The sequence below is a fragment of the Photinus pyralis genome, unplaced genomic scaffold (assembly GCF_008802855.1).
Source record: "Photinus pyralis isolate 1611_PpyrPB1 unplaced genomic scaffold, Ppyr1.3 Ppyr1.4_LG5, whole genome shotgun sequence".
Lineage (NCBI taxonomy): Eukaryota > Metazoa > Arthropoda > Insecta > Coleoptera > Lampyridae > Photinus > Photinus pyralis.
In genome coordinates, this window is record NW_022170596.1 from 14,113,109 (window position 1) to 14,132,284 (window position 19,176).

The window sequence follows — 19,176 nt, forward strand, 5'->3', positions numbered from 1 at the left end:
GTGAAGGATTTCCTGGATTAAGTTTCCGTTCAAACACTAAACTTTGCTTTCGTTCCGAGGAAGGATAGGCACCGTGGATTTTTGTTTCCGTGTGTTAAATTCAAGCCACCCCTAGGAAGTCACAGAGACCTAAGTGTCAGGTTTCATCACATCCACCCTGTACCAGAGGAAAGAGCAGTTCACAAGATCGGCTGTACAAATGTTGTAAAGGTTAGTCTAATTAAATTTGTAACATTCTGTAAAATTCCACTTTTTGGTAATTAAGCTATAGAAAAAAAATTTTTGAGTTGATTGTTTATTAAAGTCCAATGAACGATTACCAAAGAGTAGGATAAATTTTTGTGTTTATTTAAATAAGTCCCAGCCCATGCTGGATTAAAAACCGATTACCTGTTGTTGCAATTTTCAAACTGTAGAGGGTGGCCACCCTTTGAGTAAATTAGTCTCACCTGTTAGGATTTTTTATTTAGTTTAGTTGTCATTGTTAAGCTAGTGTTTTTACAAGGAGAAGAGAAGAACTGCTAGATCCCTGTAAATTGTTTGTATCGCTAATCTCATTTCAATATATTATCTATTTGGTTTCAATGTGCCTGTCTTTAACGAAGAACGAGGGGAAGGAAAGGGAGGAGTAGGAGTTGAGGCAGGAGATTGGTAGGCGGCAGGTTAAGGTTTGTTACGCAGTTTCAAAAGAGTTAAAAGCCCACCGATTTGAGTTAGCCGGAGCATTTATTTTTATCGATTGAGCAGCCTGAGAAGAAGACGGTTTTGCTTGCCGGGCGGAACCGATGGTAATCTTCAAATCCAGAAGGAACCCCCGTAGCATAGTAAACGTAACAAACTTGTAAATATGAAAAATGTGAAAGTGGATCTATTTTCTCTCGTCAATATATTCATTTGTTGTATGCAGGGTTGTATGGCAATTTCGTATTTATTATCTGCAAGCAAACAATCTAGAAAATAAAGTTTCAAATTTGATTTTCAGGCAAGAAGGGAAAATGAAACATTTTATTCGAATTATCGTTAAATTCATGTTAGAGCTCGCGGTGGGTCAACGAATTTCTTGGCAGATTTAATTTTGCAATTTCGCAGTTAATTTTATTTAAGACGAGTAAGGGCTGGTCAACCACTTATTGCAATTTCAGTTGCACCTGCACTGTTTATGAATCCGAAATTATAGAATAGAATGTAAAGAATATACGCTAGAGGGAATGACGTGATCTGAAAACAAATTACGATGTAGTATAGGTACTAAAAAGCACAAGATATATTGAACCACCAATATGAATGTAGCAATATGAAACGAAATACGATATTTTGCGTTGTGACGTTTTTGTTGAAATGTGTCTGAATAAGTTAATCTCATTTAGAAAATTCTCGTTTCATGACAGCGACTGATTCCATTTAAACCGCTCAATTTTCCGTGAAAATACTTTAACAATTCGTGTCCTGCCGCCTAAGAAATATAAGAAAAGTTTAAACTCTTTACTTATAAATTCGAAAAGTAACAAATTCATTAAATATAAACTTATTTTAAAATTGCATAAATCTCTTTAGGGTGATAATTATTAAAGTTAGTAGATTTATTATATAAAAAACAAATACATATATTTTCATAAAGTCCTTTCCCTTTTTAGGTAGGTACGTTTGTGTTGTTTAGACCGCACTGTCATCACTATCGTTTGGACTCCAGTGGCCCGAGTCCACAAAATGTTTAAATATGTCTGGCGTTAGATGCATTTCCGGTCATATTTCAAGAATAGTATCCGGTTCCGCCAGACTATCCGAAAGTGAATGGCTGCTGCCCGGAATTGGTTCCGGTAGACCGTCATCTAATACTTCAGTTACTTCCTCAAACCGACTGCTGAAAACAGAAACGGATGTATCAAGAGAGCGCTACAAGCGAAATCTAAGGCAATATTGATATTTGTTCTTCTTGAAAATATTACAGTTTACTGTTTACCTTTCAAAGCTATCGATGTCGCCGTTTAAAAGTCGATCTTTACGTTTACGGCGTCTTCTGCCCTTAAACGAAAGGAGAAAATGGAAAACGGCCAAGGCAATAAGCTGTCCGCCCGCCGCATACGCCAACCATAGTTTGTTGGGCCAAATAAGTGGGATCGCACCTAACGGACCGTAAGCGAGAGTCTTTTTCCAGCCACTTACCCACATGACACCTTGCCAACATCTCCACATCTTGTTGTTTTCGTTCCTATAAAATGCGAATAGGTATCAGCAATTAATTTAACATTAATTACGTAGAGCGGTTTGCCAGCCAAAATTATATCATCTGATATCTCTATTTGGCTGCTTGAAATTGAACTTTTGCAATTTTGTGGCTTAGAAACGGTGGAGAATATTACAATCTTTTAATTAACCGCGATATTTATTAGCCCGTTATGGTGATTGAAGATAAGCAGGATAAATTATGAGCTACTCATTTCAAGAGCAAATTATCTGAAAATTCGGGACATGAATGGGTATAATTTGTAGTTGGACTTTCAGCCCCAGTCCTGCACATTATTTTAATGTCGCCATTCCTTTTTGACGTTTTTATGGATCCATTAAAATGCTTTCATTTTTGGCTTAACGCAATGAAGTGTAGATAAAATGTTAATTTCGAAAATCGAATGTATAAAGTTGAAATTTACATACGTCGATTCGATACGCTCTATGTAATATAAAAACGTAATTTGTCATCATTAAAAATTTTATCCAAACCCCTTATATATTAAGATCTCATTCGGACTTCGTAAAAGTTTTCCTCGAACATTATTCATACAATATCAAACCTTATTAAAAAGTTAACTTCAAATCTTTTTCGTGCGGTTGCCTGAATTCTAATTAAGACGAAGAATGAATTATACTAACAATTACATTTTTCTATGGAGTAAGATAATTTAAGTCCTTTTTAATGAAAAATACAGCTAATATTTACCCTATGAATTTCGTCCGTATGATAATTGATATTTTCGCAATTAGTCATTGAAACATAAATGACAAATGTACAATTACCGAAAAAGTCTCAGCTTTACACGTTTTGTGGTAAGGCTAAGACAAGGTCAATCAAAAACGAGCCTCTAGAACTTAAATTAAAATCCGAAGTCCTCAAAATATTCGCCCTAAGAAAATCCAACCTCCATAAAATTCGAACCTAAGTCGGCTACACACGGCCCGGCAGGCCTGTCAGTTCGCACTGAAAAGTGTGTAGCCGGCTAAGGCCCCATAGATTGTCGATTTTTTCATCAGATTTGCACGACGTGTTGTTATCTAAATAGCCGCCAAATTTTCCTTGGTAACGAATCAAAATACGAATTTCCTAGAGGCAATTTCCCGCGCTGAATCTGCCAGGGTAAGAACAGGTTCTTTTTTGGGGGAAATATTCCAGGAGCGAATTTTTCTACAATCAAACTAATATTTCCGTTGGTGAAATTGAAAAAATTATACTCGTATTTCTTCAAAAAAAATGGGTTTAAGATATATAAAGCCCATGTGACATGGAGGACGGAGGATATACATCCCCAAAGCGTAAGGCTCGCACTTTACCAACCTATGTCACATTGGCAACAGTTCTTGCCATAAATGTAGTGCCTTTCCGTTGTCAAATCGCTATAAACCGAATTATTTATACCAAAAAAGTGAAGCTTTAAATAAATGAATAATAATAATAATAATAAGTGTTCAATGCGCCTTGTGGCGTCAGATTGAGTAACGTGGAGGTCATGCGAAAATAGCATTGTCATCTGGTGTCCAATAGCACTCTCTAACGGAAGATATAGGAAACAATAGTTATGCATGCCTGCTGTTCGAATTGCTCTTTTGTTTGATATAATTTATATTTCAAAAAAGAAAAATATTGCGAATCCTTGAAGCAGGGGTGCTCAAACTTGAACTGCTGACGATCTACCTAAATGTTGTTAGATTCCGATCGATCGACTCTGAGATGCTCCAAGTATGTGCGATTCAGGTTTGTTGTCTACGTAGGTAGGGCATATCGTCGCGCAAAAATAAGTTTATATGGACGTTGCAAAATTTCATACAAGCACTCGTGATCGACCGGTTGATCGCGATCGAGCGTTTGAGGACCCCTGCTTGAAGAAACCCCGATATTCATTTTGGAACACCTGGTACCTACATAATTCTGTCTTAGTTATCCTTTGCTGTAGGTATCTTCCGTACTTATTTCACCACTTGTGACGATCATTAAACTATCACAACTCTCTGGCGCCTACTCTAAATGATGGTAGGTATTCTTGGGCATGTTGTGGGTAATAGACTAGTCACTCTTTGCCTTCAAGCCATTTGCAGAAAATGTTCGTAGTACAACTATTCAGCAAACCAAACCAACATACCTTATAATATCTTCTCTTCTAATCACTAGAATGGTTACTATACCTATTTTCTGCTATATTTTAGTGCACGTGTGAATATTTATGCTTGAAGAATGTAATTATTACAAATATAGGTATTGTTGTGGAAACTTCATGGGGGTGTCGCTTCTTTAGGTTGAAACAATGCTGAAAATGAAAGCGAATAGTGTAAAAATACGTGTTGTTAACGTAATTACGGTCTGAATATAGGAAACAGCACTCAGGACAGCCTGTATGTAACATATTTAAAATTATTTCATACGTGGGAATTTTTTAATTTCAAATAGACACAGAATTGGAAAAATTTGATGATGTTCGTTTCTTATTGTAAATTTAGTCAGTAAATGTTTATTTCATTTCACTCTATTTGTTGTATTTAGTTTGTATGATATATTTAAAACAGTAACATATTTCAAGTTATTTTATACGTGGGAATTGTTTAATTTCAAATAGGGAAATAAGGGAACATTTAATCGCAATTTTTTACGTGAGTTTAAAGTTTCACCTGGTCAGGTGTTGATAAAAAGTTGTTATCGGACAAGAATTAATTGATATTTCGACAAACAGTGTCACGTGCGAGATAACCGCTGCACGTGTTTTATCAGTTCTGGCGGCGTAATTTTCGAGTGTTGTTTGGAATACGAATTGCTTAAATAGAAAGACTCAAGAGTAAGTCATTTTTAACGAGCGTAATTGTGTGGGACCGGTAGTCCAGCTGGCAATGCAATTAAAAAAAAAAGAAACGTACTTGTCCTCATGCGAGTTAAATAATGCAGAAACAAGTTGATATAATATTTGTAACCACTGGAAATATGGCTTTTATTAGCTTAAAGAAATCAACTAGACAATTCAATTAACTTTGACAATAACGATAAATGATTATCAAATGATAACTAGATAAAATATCATATCATTTTCCCCTGTAGAATTTTCTTCTTCTGCAGAATTTTCTGCCCCTGTAGAATTTTCAATTCCACTTTCTACAACAAAGTTTTGAAACCGCGATGGTGGCCTTCTAATTCGAGTAGACCTTCTAACCTCTTGTTCCGTCGAAGATCCATCAGAAGTTTGTAATTCTTGTGAGGCCTCAGTCTCTGAAGTTTCAAGACTAACGTCATCTTCACCCTCGTCAACGTTGTTTGGGAAGGGCGCTAAATGACGATTTGTCACGGTTGACATTTCTCCATTAGCTCTTCTAATTAAAGAGTAGTAAGGATTACTCTCGATAAGTTCAGCTTCTTCTACTACGGGATCAGTCTTTGAGTGACGGACATTCTTTTTTACTGTCCAGGCGTTGAAAGCCATGATGGTAGCGAATCCCCGTTTGGTGATCTTCGAGGGTACGTGAATAGTTTTTCATGTGGCGTAGCATTAATCGATGTACAAAGAAGTGATCGGATACAATGAAGGGACTTCCTCCCAGTTTCCAATTGACAAACTCTTTGAACGTAGACTGAGCTGAATAGTACGCCAAAGTGTTCCGTTCAAACGTTCCACTTGACCATTACCCTGTGGATTGTATGGCGTCGTTTTTGAGGATGCAATGTTTGAGTTTTTTAGGAAATTTTTAAATTCTTCAGACATGAATGAGGTTCCTCTGTCGCTGTGTATGTAAAGAGGCTGGCCAAAAGTGAGAAACAGGTCTTTCAGGCATTTAATGACTGTGGATGAGGTCATATCTTTGCATGGGTAAGCGAAGGGAAATCTGCTATATTCATCGATAATCGATAAAATATATTTATTTGAAGAATTAGAAGGGAGAGGACCTTTAAAATCAATATTAAGGTGTTCGAATGGAGACGTAGCCTTAATTAGTTGACCTTTTGCTTTCAAAAATCTTGGATTAATTTCAGCGCACGTTGGACACAATGCAATCATCTCTTTTACATCATTTGCTGTATACGGTAGGTTTTTAGAGCGTATCCAATGGAACATTCTACTTACTCCAGGATGGCAAAGCGCATTATGAAGCTGTTTTAATTTGTCGGTGTTCATGTACGCACAAACTCGTGACAGAGCGTCTGCTGTTGTGTTTTCCGAACCTGGTCTATATATAATGTCATATTTGTAGCAGGATAGCTCTAGCCTCCAGCGCATTATCTTCTCATTTTTAATCTTGCTATTGTGATTTTGATTCAACATGTACGTTACTGATTTTTGATCCGTAATTAAAAGAAAGTGTTTTCCAATCAGAAAATGTCTCCATTTTTTAAGACTTTCAACAATTGCACAAGCTTCCTTCTCTATTGATGAATGTCGACATTCTGGATTAGAAAGCGTTCGAGAGAAGAAAGCGACTGGACGACCCTTTTGCGTAAGCGTAGCGGCTATAGCAAAATCCGAGGCGTCAGTTTCAACAGTGAAAGTTTCATCATCATCTATTGCTATAAGAGCAGCTTTCTTTATGTCTGATTTAATCTCTTGGAAGCATTTTAGAGCATCAGGCGTTAAAGGAAAACTTGAAACACAAGTTAAAGGTTTTATCTTCTCCGAAAATCTTTCAACCCATTTCGCATAGTGGGCGAACATTCCCAAAGCGCGTTTGAGTTCTGAGGTTTTTAATGGGAGCGGGAAGTTCTAAAAGGGGTTTCAATCTCTCAGCGTCTGGTTTGATTGTGTTATTTTCGACAGTATAGCCAAGTAGATCGATTTTTGTTTTCTTAAAAACACATTTTCTTTCATTTAGTGTTAAGTTATATTTTCTCGCCGCATCCATAAACTTTTTTAGATTACGTTCATGTTCTAACTCATCTTTACCACATACTGTCACGTCATCTAAGTATACAAATGTACCTTCTAGTTTCTCTCTGGTTATGATGAAGTCTAGAGTCCTTTGAAACGCTGCTACACCATTGGTAACACCGAATGGAATTCTTGTAAACTGGTAAAGTTGTCCGCAGGCTTCAAAAGCAGTGTAGACTTTCTCTTTATCTAAAATGGGCATTTGATGATATGCGCTTTTTAAGTCGATCTGACTGAAGATTTTGTATTTCGATACTTTTAAGACGACCGTTTCCATGTTTGGTAATGGGAATGCATCCAATTCTGTAAACTTGTTAATAGTCATAGAGTAGTCTATTACTAGACGTTTTCGATGAGCGCCACCTCCCGCTACTAGGACTTGTGCTCTCCAGGGAGAAATGCTTGGTTCTATTACACCGTCTTCCAGTAATTTTGATATTTCTTGCTTGATAAATTCTTCGTCTTGTATACTGTATCGACGACTCCTTACGGCGATAGGTCTGATGTTAGGTGACAAATTAGTAAAAATAGATGCTGGTGGCACCGAGGACTGCATTACGTTGCAGATGCGTAATGGTTCATGGGGACCTCCCAATTCAAATTCAATTTTAGAATGTTCTTTTAGTAGGTCGTGTCCAACGATCACGTCCGCGCAGAGATTATCGACGATAAGAAGTGGTATTTGCCTGTAGTTGTGTTTATTCATGGTGATATTGGCAAAGCAAATACCTTCGACAACCGATACTTGATTCAGCGAGGCTAAGTTAACAGACTGTGTACATGGTTTTTGACGTAACTTCATTAGGCGCGCGATTTTGCTGTTTATAAAACTGACCAGCTTTATAACCATTCACCGTGATTAGAATAGTTGCACCTTTCAAGCTTGACGGTGAAGCGGCAGATATTGTACTACAATGAGATGAACCGTCATCGATAAGACTGTTGACTGTGTTTTTGAACGAAGCCGAGTTGTTGGTAGCGTTTCGTGATTTACATACATTTGAAAAATGACCTCTTTTAGAACACAGGTTACATATAGCACGGAAAGCTGGGCACTTAAACCTTTGATGTACGTTACCACCACAAAAGAAACAACATCTTACTGATCGTGAGGATGGTTCAAGTATTGTTTGTGATGGTCGGTGTTGTGTAGCGGCTGCTATGTTTGATGCTGTATCTTGTTTTTGTTCGTATATAGCATTAATTTGTGGTGAATTGTTACTTATTATTAGCGCGTCCTTTTCAGCTGTTTCAAGTGCAATAGCTTGATCAAGTGCTTCGGCAAGAGTAAGTTTTTTATTTTCTAGCAGGCGTTCTTTGATTTTACGAGAAAGCAAACCGGAGATCAAGGTGCTACGGATTGCTTGTTCTTCATGTTCTTGAGCGGTAACGGTTTCGAAAGAGCAATCTTTTGCCGCTAAACGTAAAGCTCTTACGTAGTCAGAGATGTTTTCATCCGCACGTTGTTTCCGGTTAAAAAGAATATGCCTGGCTAGAATTATATTTTTAGGTTTAATATAAATACCTTCTAAAGCTGCAATTGAGGCTTCGTAAGTTTCGCAAGTTTTGATATGTTTGTAGATTGAAGCTGATAGGTGATTTACTAAGAGCTTGCGTCTTAATGCATCTGGTATTAAATCAGTTTTTACTTCTTCATTCAAAAAACTTTCGAACGTTGACCTCCAGTGCTGCCATTGTGCATCCGCTTCTGCAGCATCAGGTTCGACATCAAATTTGTCAGGACGTAAATACCTCGTGATAGGAAAACTAGTTGACGATGGGTTTTCGTTAATCATTATTTTAAGCTAATAAAATTGATATAATATTTGTAACCACTGGAAATATGGCTTTTATTAGCTTAAAGAAATCAACTAGACAATTAAATTAACTTTGACAATAACGATAAATGACTATCAAATGATAACTAGATAAAATATCATATCACAAGTTTAATGTTAAGCAAGAAGCGCGCATGGAATTTCTAATTTAAAAAGTTTGTCATCAAGAATGAAGAAATAATTCGTAATACAAGAGAAGAGATCTCCTTATTTGTTTTTGGATCAACCGTTTGCAAACGCGGTGTGTTCTATTCAAAAGGCACTTTTTTGTTACATGATTTTTTTTGTATTTCATTTTCTTTCCATGATGTGTATTAGAATAAATTCTTGTAATTTTTCATTATGTGTCCATTTTAAAGGAACCCAATTTGAGTCTAGGTAGAGTTTTATTTTTCTATGCCAGATTTTTCTTATTTTTCTTTATCCGAATGTTATTTCTGATTTTATTGAAAATGTTAGTAGTGATTTCATTGGAATTTAAGTCTTGTAAGTTTATAAGAGTTTTAATTTTGGTGGAAATGCGAGCTCATAAAATAATCATGCAGCAATTTGCATTAGTTTCAAATGTAATAATCGAATGGATCGTTGGATCCTTAATGTATTTTAAATAGCGCCATGCAACTACATGAAATTCACACAACACACTAAAATGTTAAACAAACTACATACGCCTGTGCTTGACTTAGCCATTCAGTACGGAACTTCCAAATAAAGGCGAAATTTCCCACTTTCATCCATTCCAATAATACATTATTAAAACGCGGAATCTTTTCTACTACAAACATACGCCATATCGCGCTTTGTTTGAAAGAAAAGCAAAGCATTGTCAACTTCCTCATACAGACAAAGTTATGCGCAATAACATTATGATTGTTATTACCGTGTTTTATAACTTACTCCATGAGAAGTAAAAGTCATAAGCATAAGAATGTCTAAATAAGTTTTTATATAGCTACAATTTTTAACATTAAAACTCTAAGAAACGAGTAGGTATATAAAATTTACTGCCTCCTCATCTCAAAGTTTCCTAAATTTCCGCCCTAAAGTGACTAACTTAAATCTTTGAGAAATAAATTTACCATGGAATAGATTTCTACTAAGGCCGTTCGGGAAACATGTTATAAACATCAAATTATACTAATGTGGAGATAAAGTAACTTTCGTTTTCCGAATGGGATTTAGCAGTTTCGAGAGGCGGTGAAAGGATTTCCACTGAAAATATTACGTTGTTGATTGTGTTGAGGAAAATGAAGTTTGGATATTCTAACTGGATGAGTTTCACTTTCAGCTATTTGCATTTCCTAAACGTGGCGATTATTTAAATCTGGCACGCATTAGGTTGATGAATACAATTTCATGCTAGCTACCTAGGCGTCTCTGACACTTTGCAATATTATACGTGAGCGTTTACAAATTAATGCAAAGTAGAAGTATAGTCTTCAAAAATATTTCAACCGTCCACAAATGGATGAATTAGAAGCTCTGTGACCGCAACCCTTAATATTTTAGGGCAACCAACACAGGTCTTCCTTCATGATTGTGGTTTTATTTTAAAATCAAGGCCTCAAATTTAAGGAAGTATATAATACAACGCGAACGTGCTAAGATATAAACTGCGAAAAGGTTATAATACCTAATTTATGAAAACTCATTTAATCAATGAAATATGGCAGACCTATTCCAAGTTACACATACAATGGGCATCACGTAAATGCGAAATGTACTTAGATACATTAGCATTCAGGGTACGATGATATATTGTAAGAAAACGCTTTCACTTTCCTACGGGGAATGCATCCTATGTTGAAATCTTGATGTTATTTTAATCTTGTGGGACTTGTTAGTTGAAATCCGTGAACTCGGAGCCGCTATCTGCTATATAATAACTACAATTCAAACTCTGTTATTAAATTTGACTACATTTTGTGCTTAATGGGCCACGGTCTCAAACGGTGGAAAGTAGGTAAAACGTAGGTAATAAAACGCCAGCGAAATTTGAATAGGCCATACCAAAAATTCTATTACTATAAACAACCATCCAAAATATGCGTATTTGATGTGCCACTGAATAATAAAATGAAGATTGTTTAAAAGCGCTTTTGTTTCTACACGAAACGTTCCGGCTAATTCTTGTATGTACGCTTTTTGCAGATGTAGTGTGACAACTATTGGATTGAGAGAAACAAATATCTTTACTAACTTTTTGAAATTTTCTTTAGGTAGGTATACAAAATTTTATTAAAGCCTAATACAAAAATTAGTTAATATTTAAATTAAAAATGCTTTCTCTGAGCAAATTCTTAATATTCATTTACCCTTTTTGTGTAATGTTGCGACTAGAAAATAATTCAAATTTCGCTTTCCACCAAAAAGAAACATCACAAAAACAGAGAGAAAATCACCTTATCCATTTTATTCCAAACGTCATGAATTTTAAAGGCCCCATACACGGTACGATCGATCTGTCCGATCCGTCGTTTCAGACCGATCGAAACGACGAATCGATAGTATATGTCAATATCGTTAACGATTTACTTCATCGAATTGGATATCGGACATCGCAACAAAAACGCATGCAATCGTGAATATCGTAACGATGAATCGACAGTGTATGGCTCATTGCGATCGACGATTCGACAGGGCACGTATGACTTCTTAAATTATTTTATCACGATGGTTCGGTTGTAAGCGATCGATCGTAACGACCAATCGTTCCGTGTGTGAGTGGTAAGCTTTGGGCGATCTATTGTCACGATATCGCTTCAGATCGATCGTGACGACGGATCGTTACGTGTATGGGGCCCTTTAAATGTATATAGTATTTTACCGGCAATCTGTATAATTCAGGTATTCTATACAATACCTAGGCAATGTATATGTATGTTAGGCGCAAAGCCCGAAAACGGCCAATGTTCGTTCCAATCTTAAGATTGGACTATTTAAAATGACCAAAGTCCGAATTGTAATTTAATTTCGAGCTTTGGTCGTCTCCAAACAGCCAAAAGTAGGATTGTGCAAATATTAAACCACTAAACCAAAGCTTAATAAATTCGGTTCGGTAACACTGTTGGTATTGGCAAAACATTTTGGTTAGAATCCCAAGAAAAACGTGATGGCTATTGTTACGGAATGGAAAGAAGACCTCTATCAGATCAGTTATAGGAACACAATCAGGTGTACTTGAACAATTTTACGCTAGAAACGAATTCCAAGTAGCTGACCACAGTGGCTTAAGTCTGGCCATAGGTTCATAGACATAAAGGATAGTTTCAGAAACAAAGTTAACACTAAGAACTGTCGCTGTTAAAGACTCTCAATGAAAGCAAGGTTTTGTGAGATGTAGTTGTAAAAACAACTGCGCAACCACAAGATGCAATTTTGTTTAGAAAAAGAAGTGAGATGCAACTCAAAATGCCACTCATGATCAAATTGCAGAAATAAATAACTAATTAACAATACGACTATTTGTTTTCTTTAGTTCTGTACAGGGTGGGCCATTAGTGTGTGGGTGGAAGATTGTGGGCGGTTTATTAACGCGCATATTTAAAATTCATAGTGGGGGAATAATGAAGGACCCTTAACGCTACAACCTAAAAATATTTTCAACGAAATTGCAATTGTTATACAGGGTGATTTATATCAACGTTGCAATTTTTTAAATGAAATTTTAGTGTGACTTTATGTACCATACTTGCTATCTAAAACTTAGTAAGCTGCGACTTTGTGAAATTACTTATCGTACAATGTAACAATGTAGGCCGGGGGAGAAGGGTGGAATTCTATTTACGTTTAGAGAAATCGATATGCCAATTTAGAATATTTCGTTCATAGATACTTGATTTTTTCAAATGCAATCCTTCACTTTTTATTATTTTTTTAAATACGAAATTTCAGCAGCTTTCTTACGATATAAGGTTATCGGTATCTATCTCTGGTAGTTTTCTTTTAATCTCGCATTCTTTGGCTAATTGTTTTTTTTTTAATTTTTCAGACATAAGTAGTTTGTAATTATTGGGTCCTATGTTAGAAGAAGGTTCCCAGTTCTAGTTCTGTTATTATTGTTATTTGTAGTTACGTTAAAATAAACTAGGGACAATGAATAATTTTTCTCAAAATGAAATGGCTGATATGATTTTCATTCTTGGAGAGTGCTCTAGAAATTCTTTGTTAGCGAATAGAATTTATAAAGCAAGATATCCTGACCGAGAACGCCATCCGAGGGAAGAATCTTTTAAAGTGATTTTGGAAAGATTTACAGCAACTGGGAATGTTTATTGTTTGTTATCCTCAAAATCAGAAAAGGGTGAAATCTGTCTTAAACGAAGAAAATGATTTTAGTATTTTAAAATCTGGTGTTCTAAATTCAAACTTGTACATGAATTTCCTAAACATTAATTTATTAGAACTCCTTGAAGATGTTCCACTTGCTCAAATCAGAGATATGTTTATGAACAAGATGGGGCACCTCCTCACCGTGCCCGTCATGTAACTGCGTGGCTTAGTGGATTCACATGTGCATAGAACAAGGCATCATTTTGAACATTTATTATAATAATTTTTTCTTTTTAATTTTCGTTCTGTTTAAAAATTCTAGTTGGTAAGTGTTAAGTAATAATTTATAGTCAAGGTTTATAATAATTTGAATCGCTTATTGTTTAGGTATGTTCCACGGCCTACTAGCCACTTGTTAATAACTTTGTTTAAAAAATCACCAAATTAGTAAGAAAATGCGAAATTAAAAGAAAACTATCAAATATAGATAGGTACCGATAACTTTATATCGTTAGAAAGCGGATGAACTTTCGTATTTAAAAAAATAAGAAAATGTGAGGGATTGCATTTGAAAAAATCAAGTTATCTATGAACATAATTTCCTACATTGAAAAATCGATTTTGAAAAAAATGCGTATATGATCCAAGATCCAAGAATGTACCTATATTTGCAGATAACCAGTGATTATTAATAAGTAAGTGTGAAAGAAACGTGAACGCAGTGGAAGGTGACGGAGGCGTAAACGAAGAGGGTCTGAATAAAGGACGCGTAGAGAAATCCAACGAAAGAGCCGTTGATAAAGCACTCGTGATTGAAAATGTGGAAGAAAGATGGGAAGGAGCATACATGAAATGGTATAACGGAAAATGAACTTGAAGAAAGGAGTAACTAGGAGTCTGAATACGGCGTAAAAAAAGTTGTGACAAGTAGAGGAAAGAAATAAATGTCAAGCTCAAGAAGGCTTTGTGAGGCGCCGTAAGAACAAAAATTAAAAATAAGGAGTGAAAGAATCACGAGAGGAAAATAAAGTAGATGTAGGTAAGTGGTAAAACGCAGAGAACAAAGAGGTGTTAATAAACGTTGAACTTCAGGAAGTAAAATAAGCGAAAAATATTCGAAAGGATGTAGCGATAAAATCCTAAAATGGATGTGAAGTAATCGTGAAGCAGAGGTTTACGAATTTTCAAATTGTGAAGTATGTGTGAAGCAAGTGGAAAATAATGAACTAATTGTACGTGTGATATTGCCGTAAACGAGTCTTGAAGCAGGCGTAAAGAGAACCCGAAGCGGGAAAAGTACGGAGACGTTATGTTTCGTAAAACTTTGCTGTCATGAACAAGGGTTTTTGCATAGCATAAAATGTTCAAGGATGGCAGAGAAGAGGTTGAAGATGATTACCGAGCTAGACGACCCTCAACAAATCGAAAATTTAATAAAAACTCGCGATCTTTTGAAGAGTGATTGTTCCCTAAGTGTGCGACTGATTGTGTAAGACTAAGAACCCAGTTTGCCTAAAACAAGATATTGATAGGAGATTTGAACATGGCAAAAGTGTGTCAAAAGTTCTGATAGATGAACGTGTGGTTGTTTCAGAAGAAATGGTTGAACGTTAGCAAGAGAGCCCATATATTTTAAGTGGCGCACCAACCAGTCTACAAGGACGAAGTAAGCTCATTGTTTTTTCGCCGCCAAAGGATTAGTACACAGGGCGTTGTACCTGCTGGTCAAACTGATAATGGAAATTTTTACGCAGAAGTCAATGCACCCAGTTACACCTCGCGGGCCAAGTTTTGGATCGAAACAACTGCGCAATTGTACCGCACAGCCCCGACCTCAATCCCAGTTTTGTTCCTATACACATCAAGAGATCCAAAAGGACCGTTAATATCTCTGCAACATTATCTCTATCAGAGTACAAATTCCAAGGTTTTTCTTTTGCTTTACAAATTTACGACAATTTCTTTAACAAAAAAATTTCTTGGCAAGCGGTGGAGACTGGCTTATACCAACTGGGTGCTCTTTGCTTATACTCAGCCTCGGTATAGTTGATGAATGAATATGAAAATCATTTCCTTCGGATCAAATTTCTGTCCCTTTTCATTGGGAGTATCTTTTCATCCACAAACTTTCAAATGTTTCACATTTGGTTTCCGCCCCGACCAAACTTCTTCAGGTGTTTTTGTCTTCAATCTTGAATCAGCGTGCACTTGCTCGTTCTATTAATGCCTACTCTTCCTTTCTACCAGGCCATTCTGCTCAGGAATATATGGTGCAGACTTCTGATGAATAATGCCACTGAAATCTGTACTTTCGTCTACTTTTCGTTTTTCTGCCATAATCTTGGTGTTCAATTTGGTTTGAAACCAAACTTTTTCATTTCAAGAAATACCCAAACACTTTTCTGGAGAAGTCACAAGCAAATACCTTGAACCGTTCCATGAAATATCCTACATGGAACCGCAATCACTACCACGAACCAGTTTAAGTAAATATGTTGCTCTTGAACCAAAATTATTAAATGGCAAACGAGGAATCTTACCCAATAAACATGCAGTGCACTCAGAAATATTCAAAGTGGCATGATCGATTCCATTAATAAGTTGTTCAGCTGTGACAAGGATGGTCTAAATGCTTGTGAATCTCAGGCAAATGGAGAACTTCCTTCAATTATCGATGAATTGCTCCATTCTTGGAATTATAAGGATGCAATAATTAAACTTGAATGTAGCAGTATACTTATAATTATTATAAGTATACTGCTACATTCAAGTTTAATTATTGCATCCTTATAATTCCAAGAATGGAGCAATTCATCGATAATGTCAACAACATGGAACTATCCAGGAAGCTCCTACAGCTGAAATACATGCTACTTCACAAATGTAATTTCAGCTAGGTCTGACGATGGCCTAGGGCCGAAATCGATTACCTAAAGAAAACATTTAACAATTATAAGTATACTGCTACATTCAACTTCCTTCAAGTTAGACTTTTGTTCGTATTATTGACGCTCACATCCAAATTGACATTTCCAACAAATTATCCTTTGACTGTAGAGTTATTTGCTGTTATCATTTCAAAACTTGGACATTCCTGAACATTCTTGAAGAGATTAAGGTCCTTGCACATGTGCGAAGATGCGCGAATATCAAAGATTCATTCTTGTTCTGGACACTTCACCGATATAGCACAAAACATGCTCTTCATTGTCATTCGTTTTCTTCTTGCCGAGCTTTATCTTAGGACAGTTGAACTTGATATGTCCGAATTCATGACATCTATAACACTTTACAGTCTTCGTAAAGTGCTGTATAAGGTTAAGTGGCCGCAGCCTTTCAGGAAATAACCAAAATCTAATCTTTTGGAGCCGTGAGGTAAAGTTATTAAACCGATTGAGCTAGCCGTATATAAAAATTAATAGACATCAATAACATTGGTTGAACCCTGATTTAAATTTACCATAAACATAAATGTAAAAGATATAATGTTTTAGTTTAGAAGTAGTGTGATTTTTCTCCATTGTGTTTTCTCATTTGTTATCGTTCTAGTTCGTTCTTGGGAGGATGTTAATTTTGGGTGTTACCCCGTTGGGCTGCATGAAAACTTGGTTTATTTTTGCATGTGTGCAATGTAATCATGGAAAACGTCCGACAACCTAGAAACAAGAGCTAAAGTCATGCTTATTCCGATTGTGCTTGAGGAAGGCATAAAGGCATAACCGATCAAGGAATAAGAGTTTTCAGTGAGATCCCAACGAGATACATCCCTGCCGAAGGACAATTTGGTTAGAAGTCGGTGAGGATTTTATAGAACGACAGTGAGAAAGACAGTCTGAAGTGCAATTGGAAAACGGGACGAAGTCGAAGCTTAGAATATCTTGAAACCTCTGAAACATGCGGCGGAGAATTAAGGTTCCGGAAAAAAGTCAACTAACAACAAATTAATACAAAAACTTCCATACATTTTCAGCAAATAATGTTTTCTTTGGGGCTGGTTGTTGTAAATTATAAATTTAATTCGAGTCCACTGCCTTGCTCTTCGAAATCTACTGGGAAGCTGTAATATAGACTCCACTGGCAATTAGAAAGTTTTAACTTTTTGACATAAAACTGTGAAAATACGGTGTTAGCCTTGAAGTGACGTTAATAGTGGTAGAGGTGAAATGGACCAGCATTCTCCCAAATATGATTTATAATAATAATTGTGGTGTTGAACAAATTTTCCACATAGGTACCTTTTGATAGGATTATTATTTGCAATAAGCTAACCGCCAGGCCGGTGCTTTATATACCACAATTCGCAAACGGTTAAATTTTTAAATTAAAAATCCAATGTCGAATGTAATCTGAACAGCCGCAGGGCTGTCGATTACTTGTCACTAAATCAATGTAAAAGTAATTGGTTGAAAGGTTGATTAACATATTCCCTGTCCCCTATAATTAAAATAGGCCGAAACGCTTTATTCTTTGCAAAGAAAACTCATTCTCAGTCTCTTTACCATAACAATTAGTTACAATCTAATTCGGTACGTTTCTTATAAATCATTTTCATTGGGGAGCGCAAAGATAAAACGATAAGTTAAATTGTTTCTCGACCATTGGTTTTTTAAACAAACTTTTTGGAAAGAATGTAAAAGTCGGAAACTTCCTTAACGTTTCGAACTTTTTAAACTTCTGTTTGTACTTCTAACCGGCGGAAAAAAATTTGGCAAACTTTGGCGCAAACCTTCTACGTATAGTTTATTATTTCTTAATTCATGCTAATTAACGAAAAGTAGTCTCTTACCGTGTAGATAACTGTAGAAATAGTGTTATTACCCATGTAGTTTCCAACCAAAAAACCAGCACGGCAGAGGCTCTGAAAACGGAAAAATTGCAATTTAATTATTGGTATGGAGGTGACGTAGTGAAATTATTAAAGATTTTCGATTAAATTCATTCCAATTCAAAGCACGGAAACATTATTTGTTTTCTAAATCAGAAACGTGAGTTGCTCATGAATAAGTGTTTCCAGTATCGGTACATCCGTCCAACGCATTTTAGAGAGGTGTTTCACAATGGTTTCTCGAAGTTTAGGTGCGTTGAGCGTTGGGTGAAGGCTCCTATTTAATTATATTACAATTTGCGCATAGTTTATGAAAAGATGCAATCCATTTTATTGAGCTATAAGCAGCTCCTATTTGAAACTTATCTTGTTTGTGTACATTGTGTTCGGATGTTTATAAGGCCCATAAATTCCATAGATACCTTGTTGATACATTTGGTTTATTGAATACTTTTAATAGAGCACATCAGGAAACCAATAGAACCAAAGCAAAATTGGCAGCTTAATGAATTTAAAGGAAAGGGGACTTTCACTTATTCAAATCCAAAATGTAACCTTCTATTTTTTAGAGTAATTTATTAAAATAGCGCTTTTAGTTAAGAACCCAGTATATAATTTAACACCGTGGTTAAGAGATCGCATTGGGGAATAACAAAATTCCCCTGGACATTCAGGTCGAGGCGGTTCTCCCATGGAAAGCATTCTTATGATCACAGAGACATCAATTTTTCCTTCTTTTCAAAGGAATGATTAATTATTGAGTTGCAATCGCTTCAGAGAATTGTATATACAGGGTGGAAATGTCTGTAACACTGCATATGTTCAAAACAATATTTTTTAGGAAGTTTTTATGGATGATAGTTTGCTACCAATCTACCTACGTACTTTAAATTTGTCGTCACCGGCGTACTTCCGCATGGTCAAAAGGGCATATTTTGTTTAAATAGAAATTGCGGTTCGACTGTTATATCTGATGGAAAGTTATATATCCAACCTCACTCAGTGTACTAGACTTGATGGAAATGTGTCTACTTCTCTTCAGTTATGGCGGGTGTACCACATGGATCTGTCTTAGCCATTGTTGTAGATCAACTGTACCAGTAAAATACAAGTGTGTCACCTGTATGCGGAT

General features: G+C 36.0%; 1 protein-coding gene across 1 annotated transcript; it reads right to left on the reverse strand.

The window, feature by feature from the left end:
• Positions 1-1,492: 1,492 nt before the first annotated feature.
• Positions 1,493-18,948, reverse strand: LOC116172477. The gene is made up of 4 exons (XM_031489700.1): positions 18,930-18,948; positions 18,006-18,077; positions 1,961-2,209; positions 1,493-1,861 (listed from the first exon to the last, which is right to left on the reverse strand). Exons 3-4 carry the CDS (start codon positions 2,191-2,193, stop codon positions 1,744-1,746), a joined length of 351 nt encoding a protein of 116 aa, XP_031345560.1. The 5' UTR covers positions 2,194-2,209; positions 18,006-18,077; positions 18,930-18,948; the 3' UTR covers positions 1,493-1,743.
• Positions 18,949-19,176: the final 228 nt, after the last annotated feature.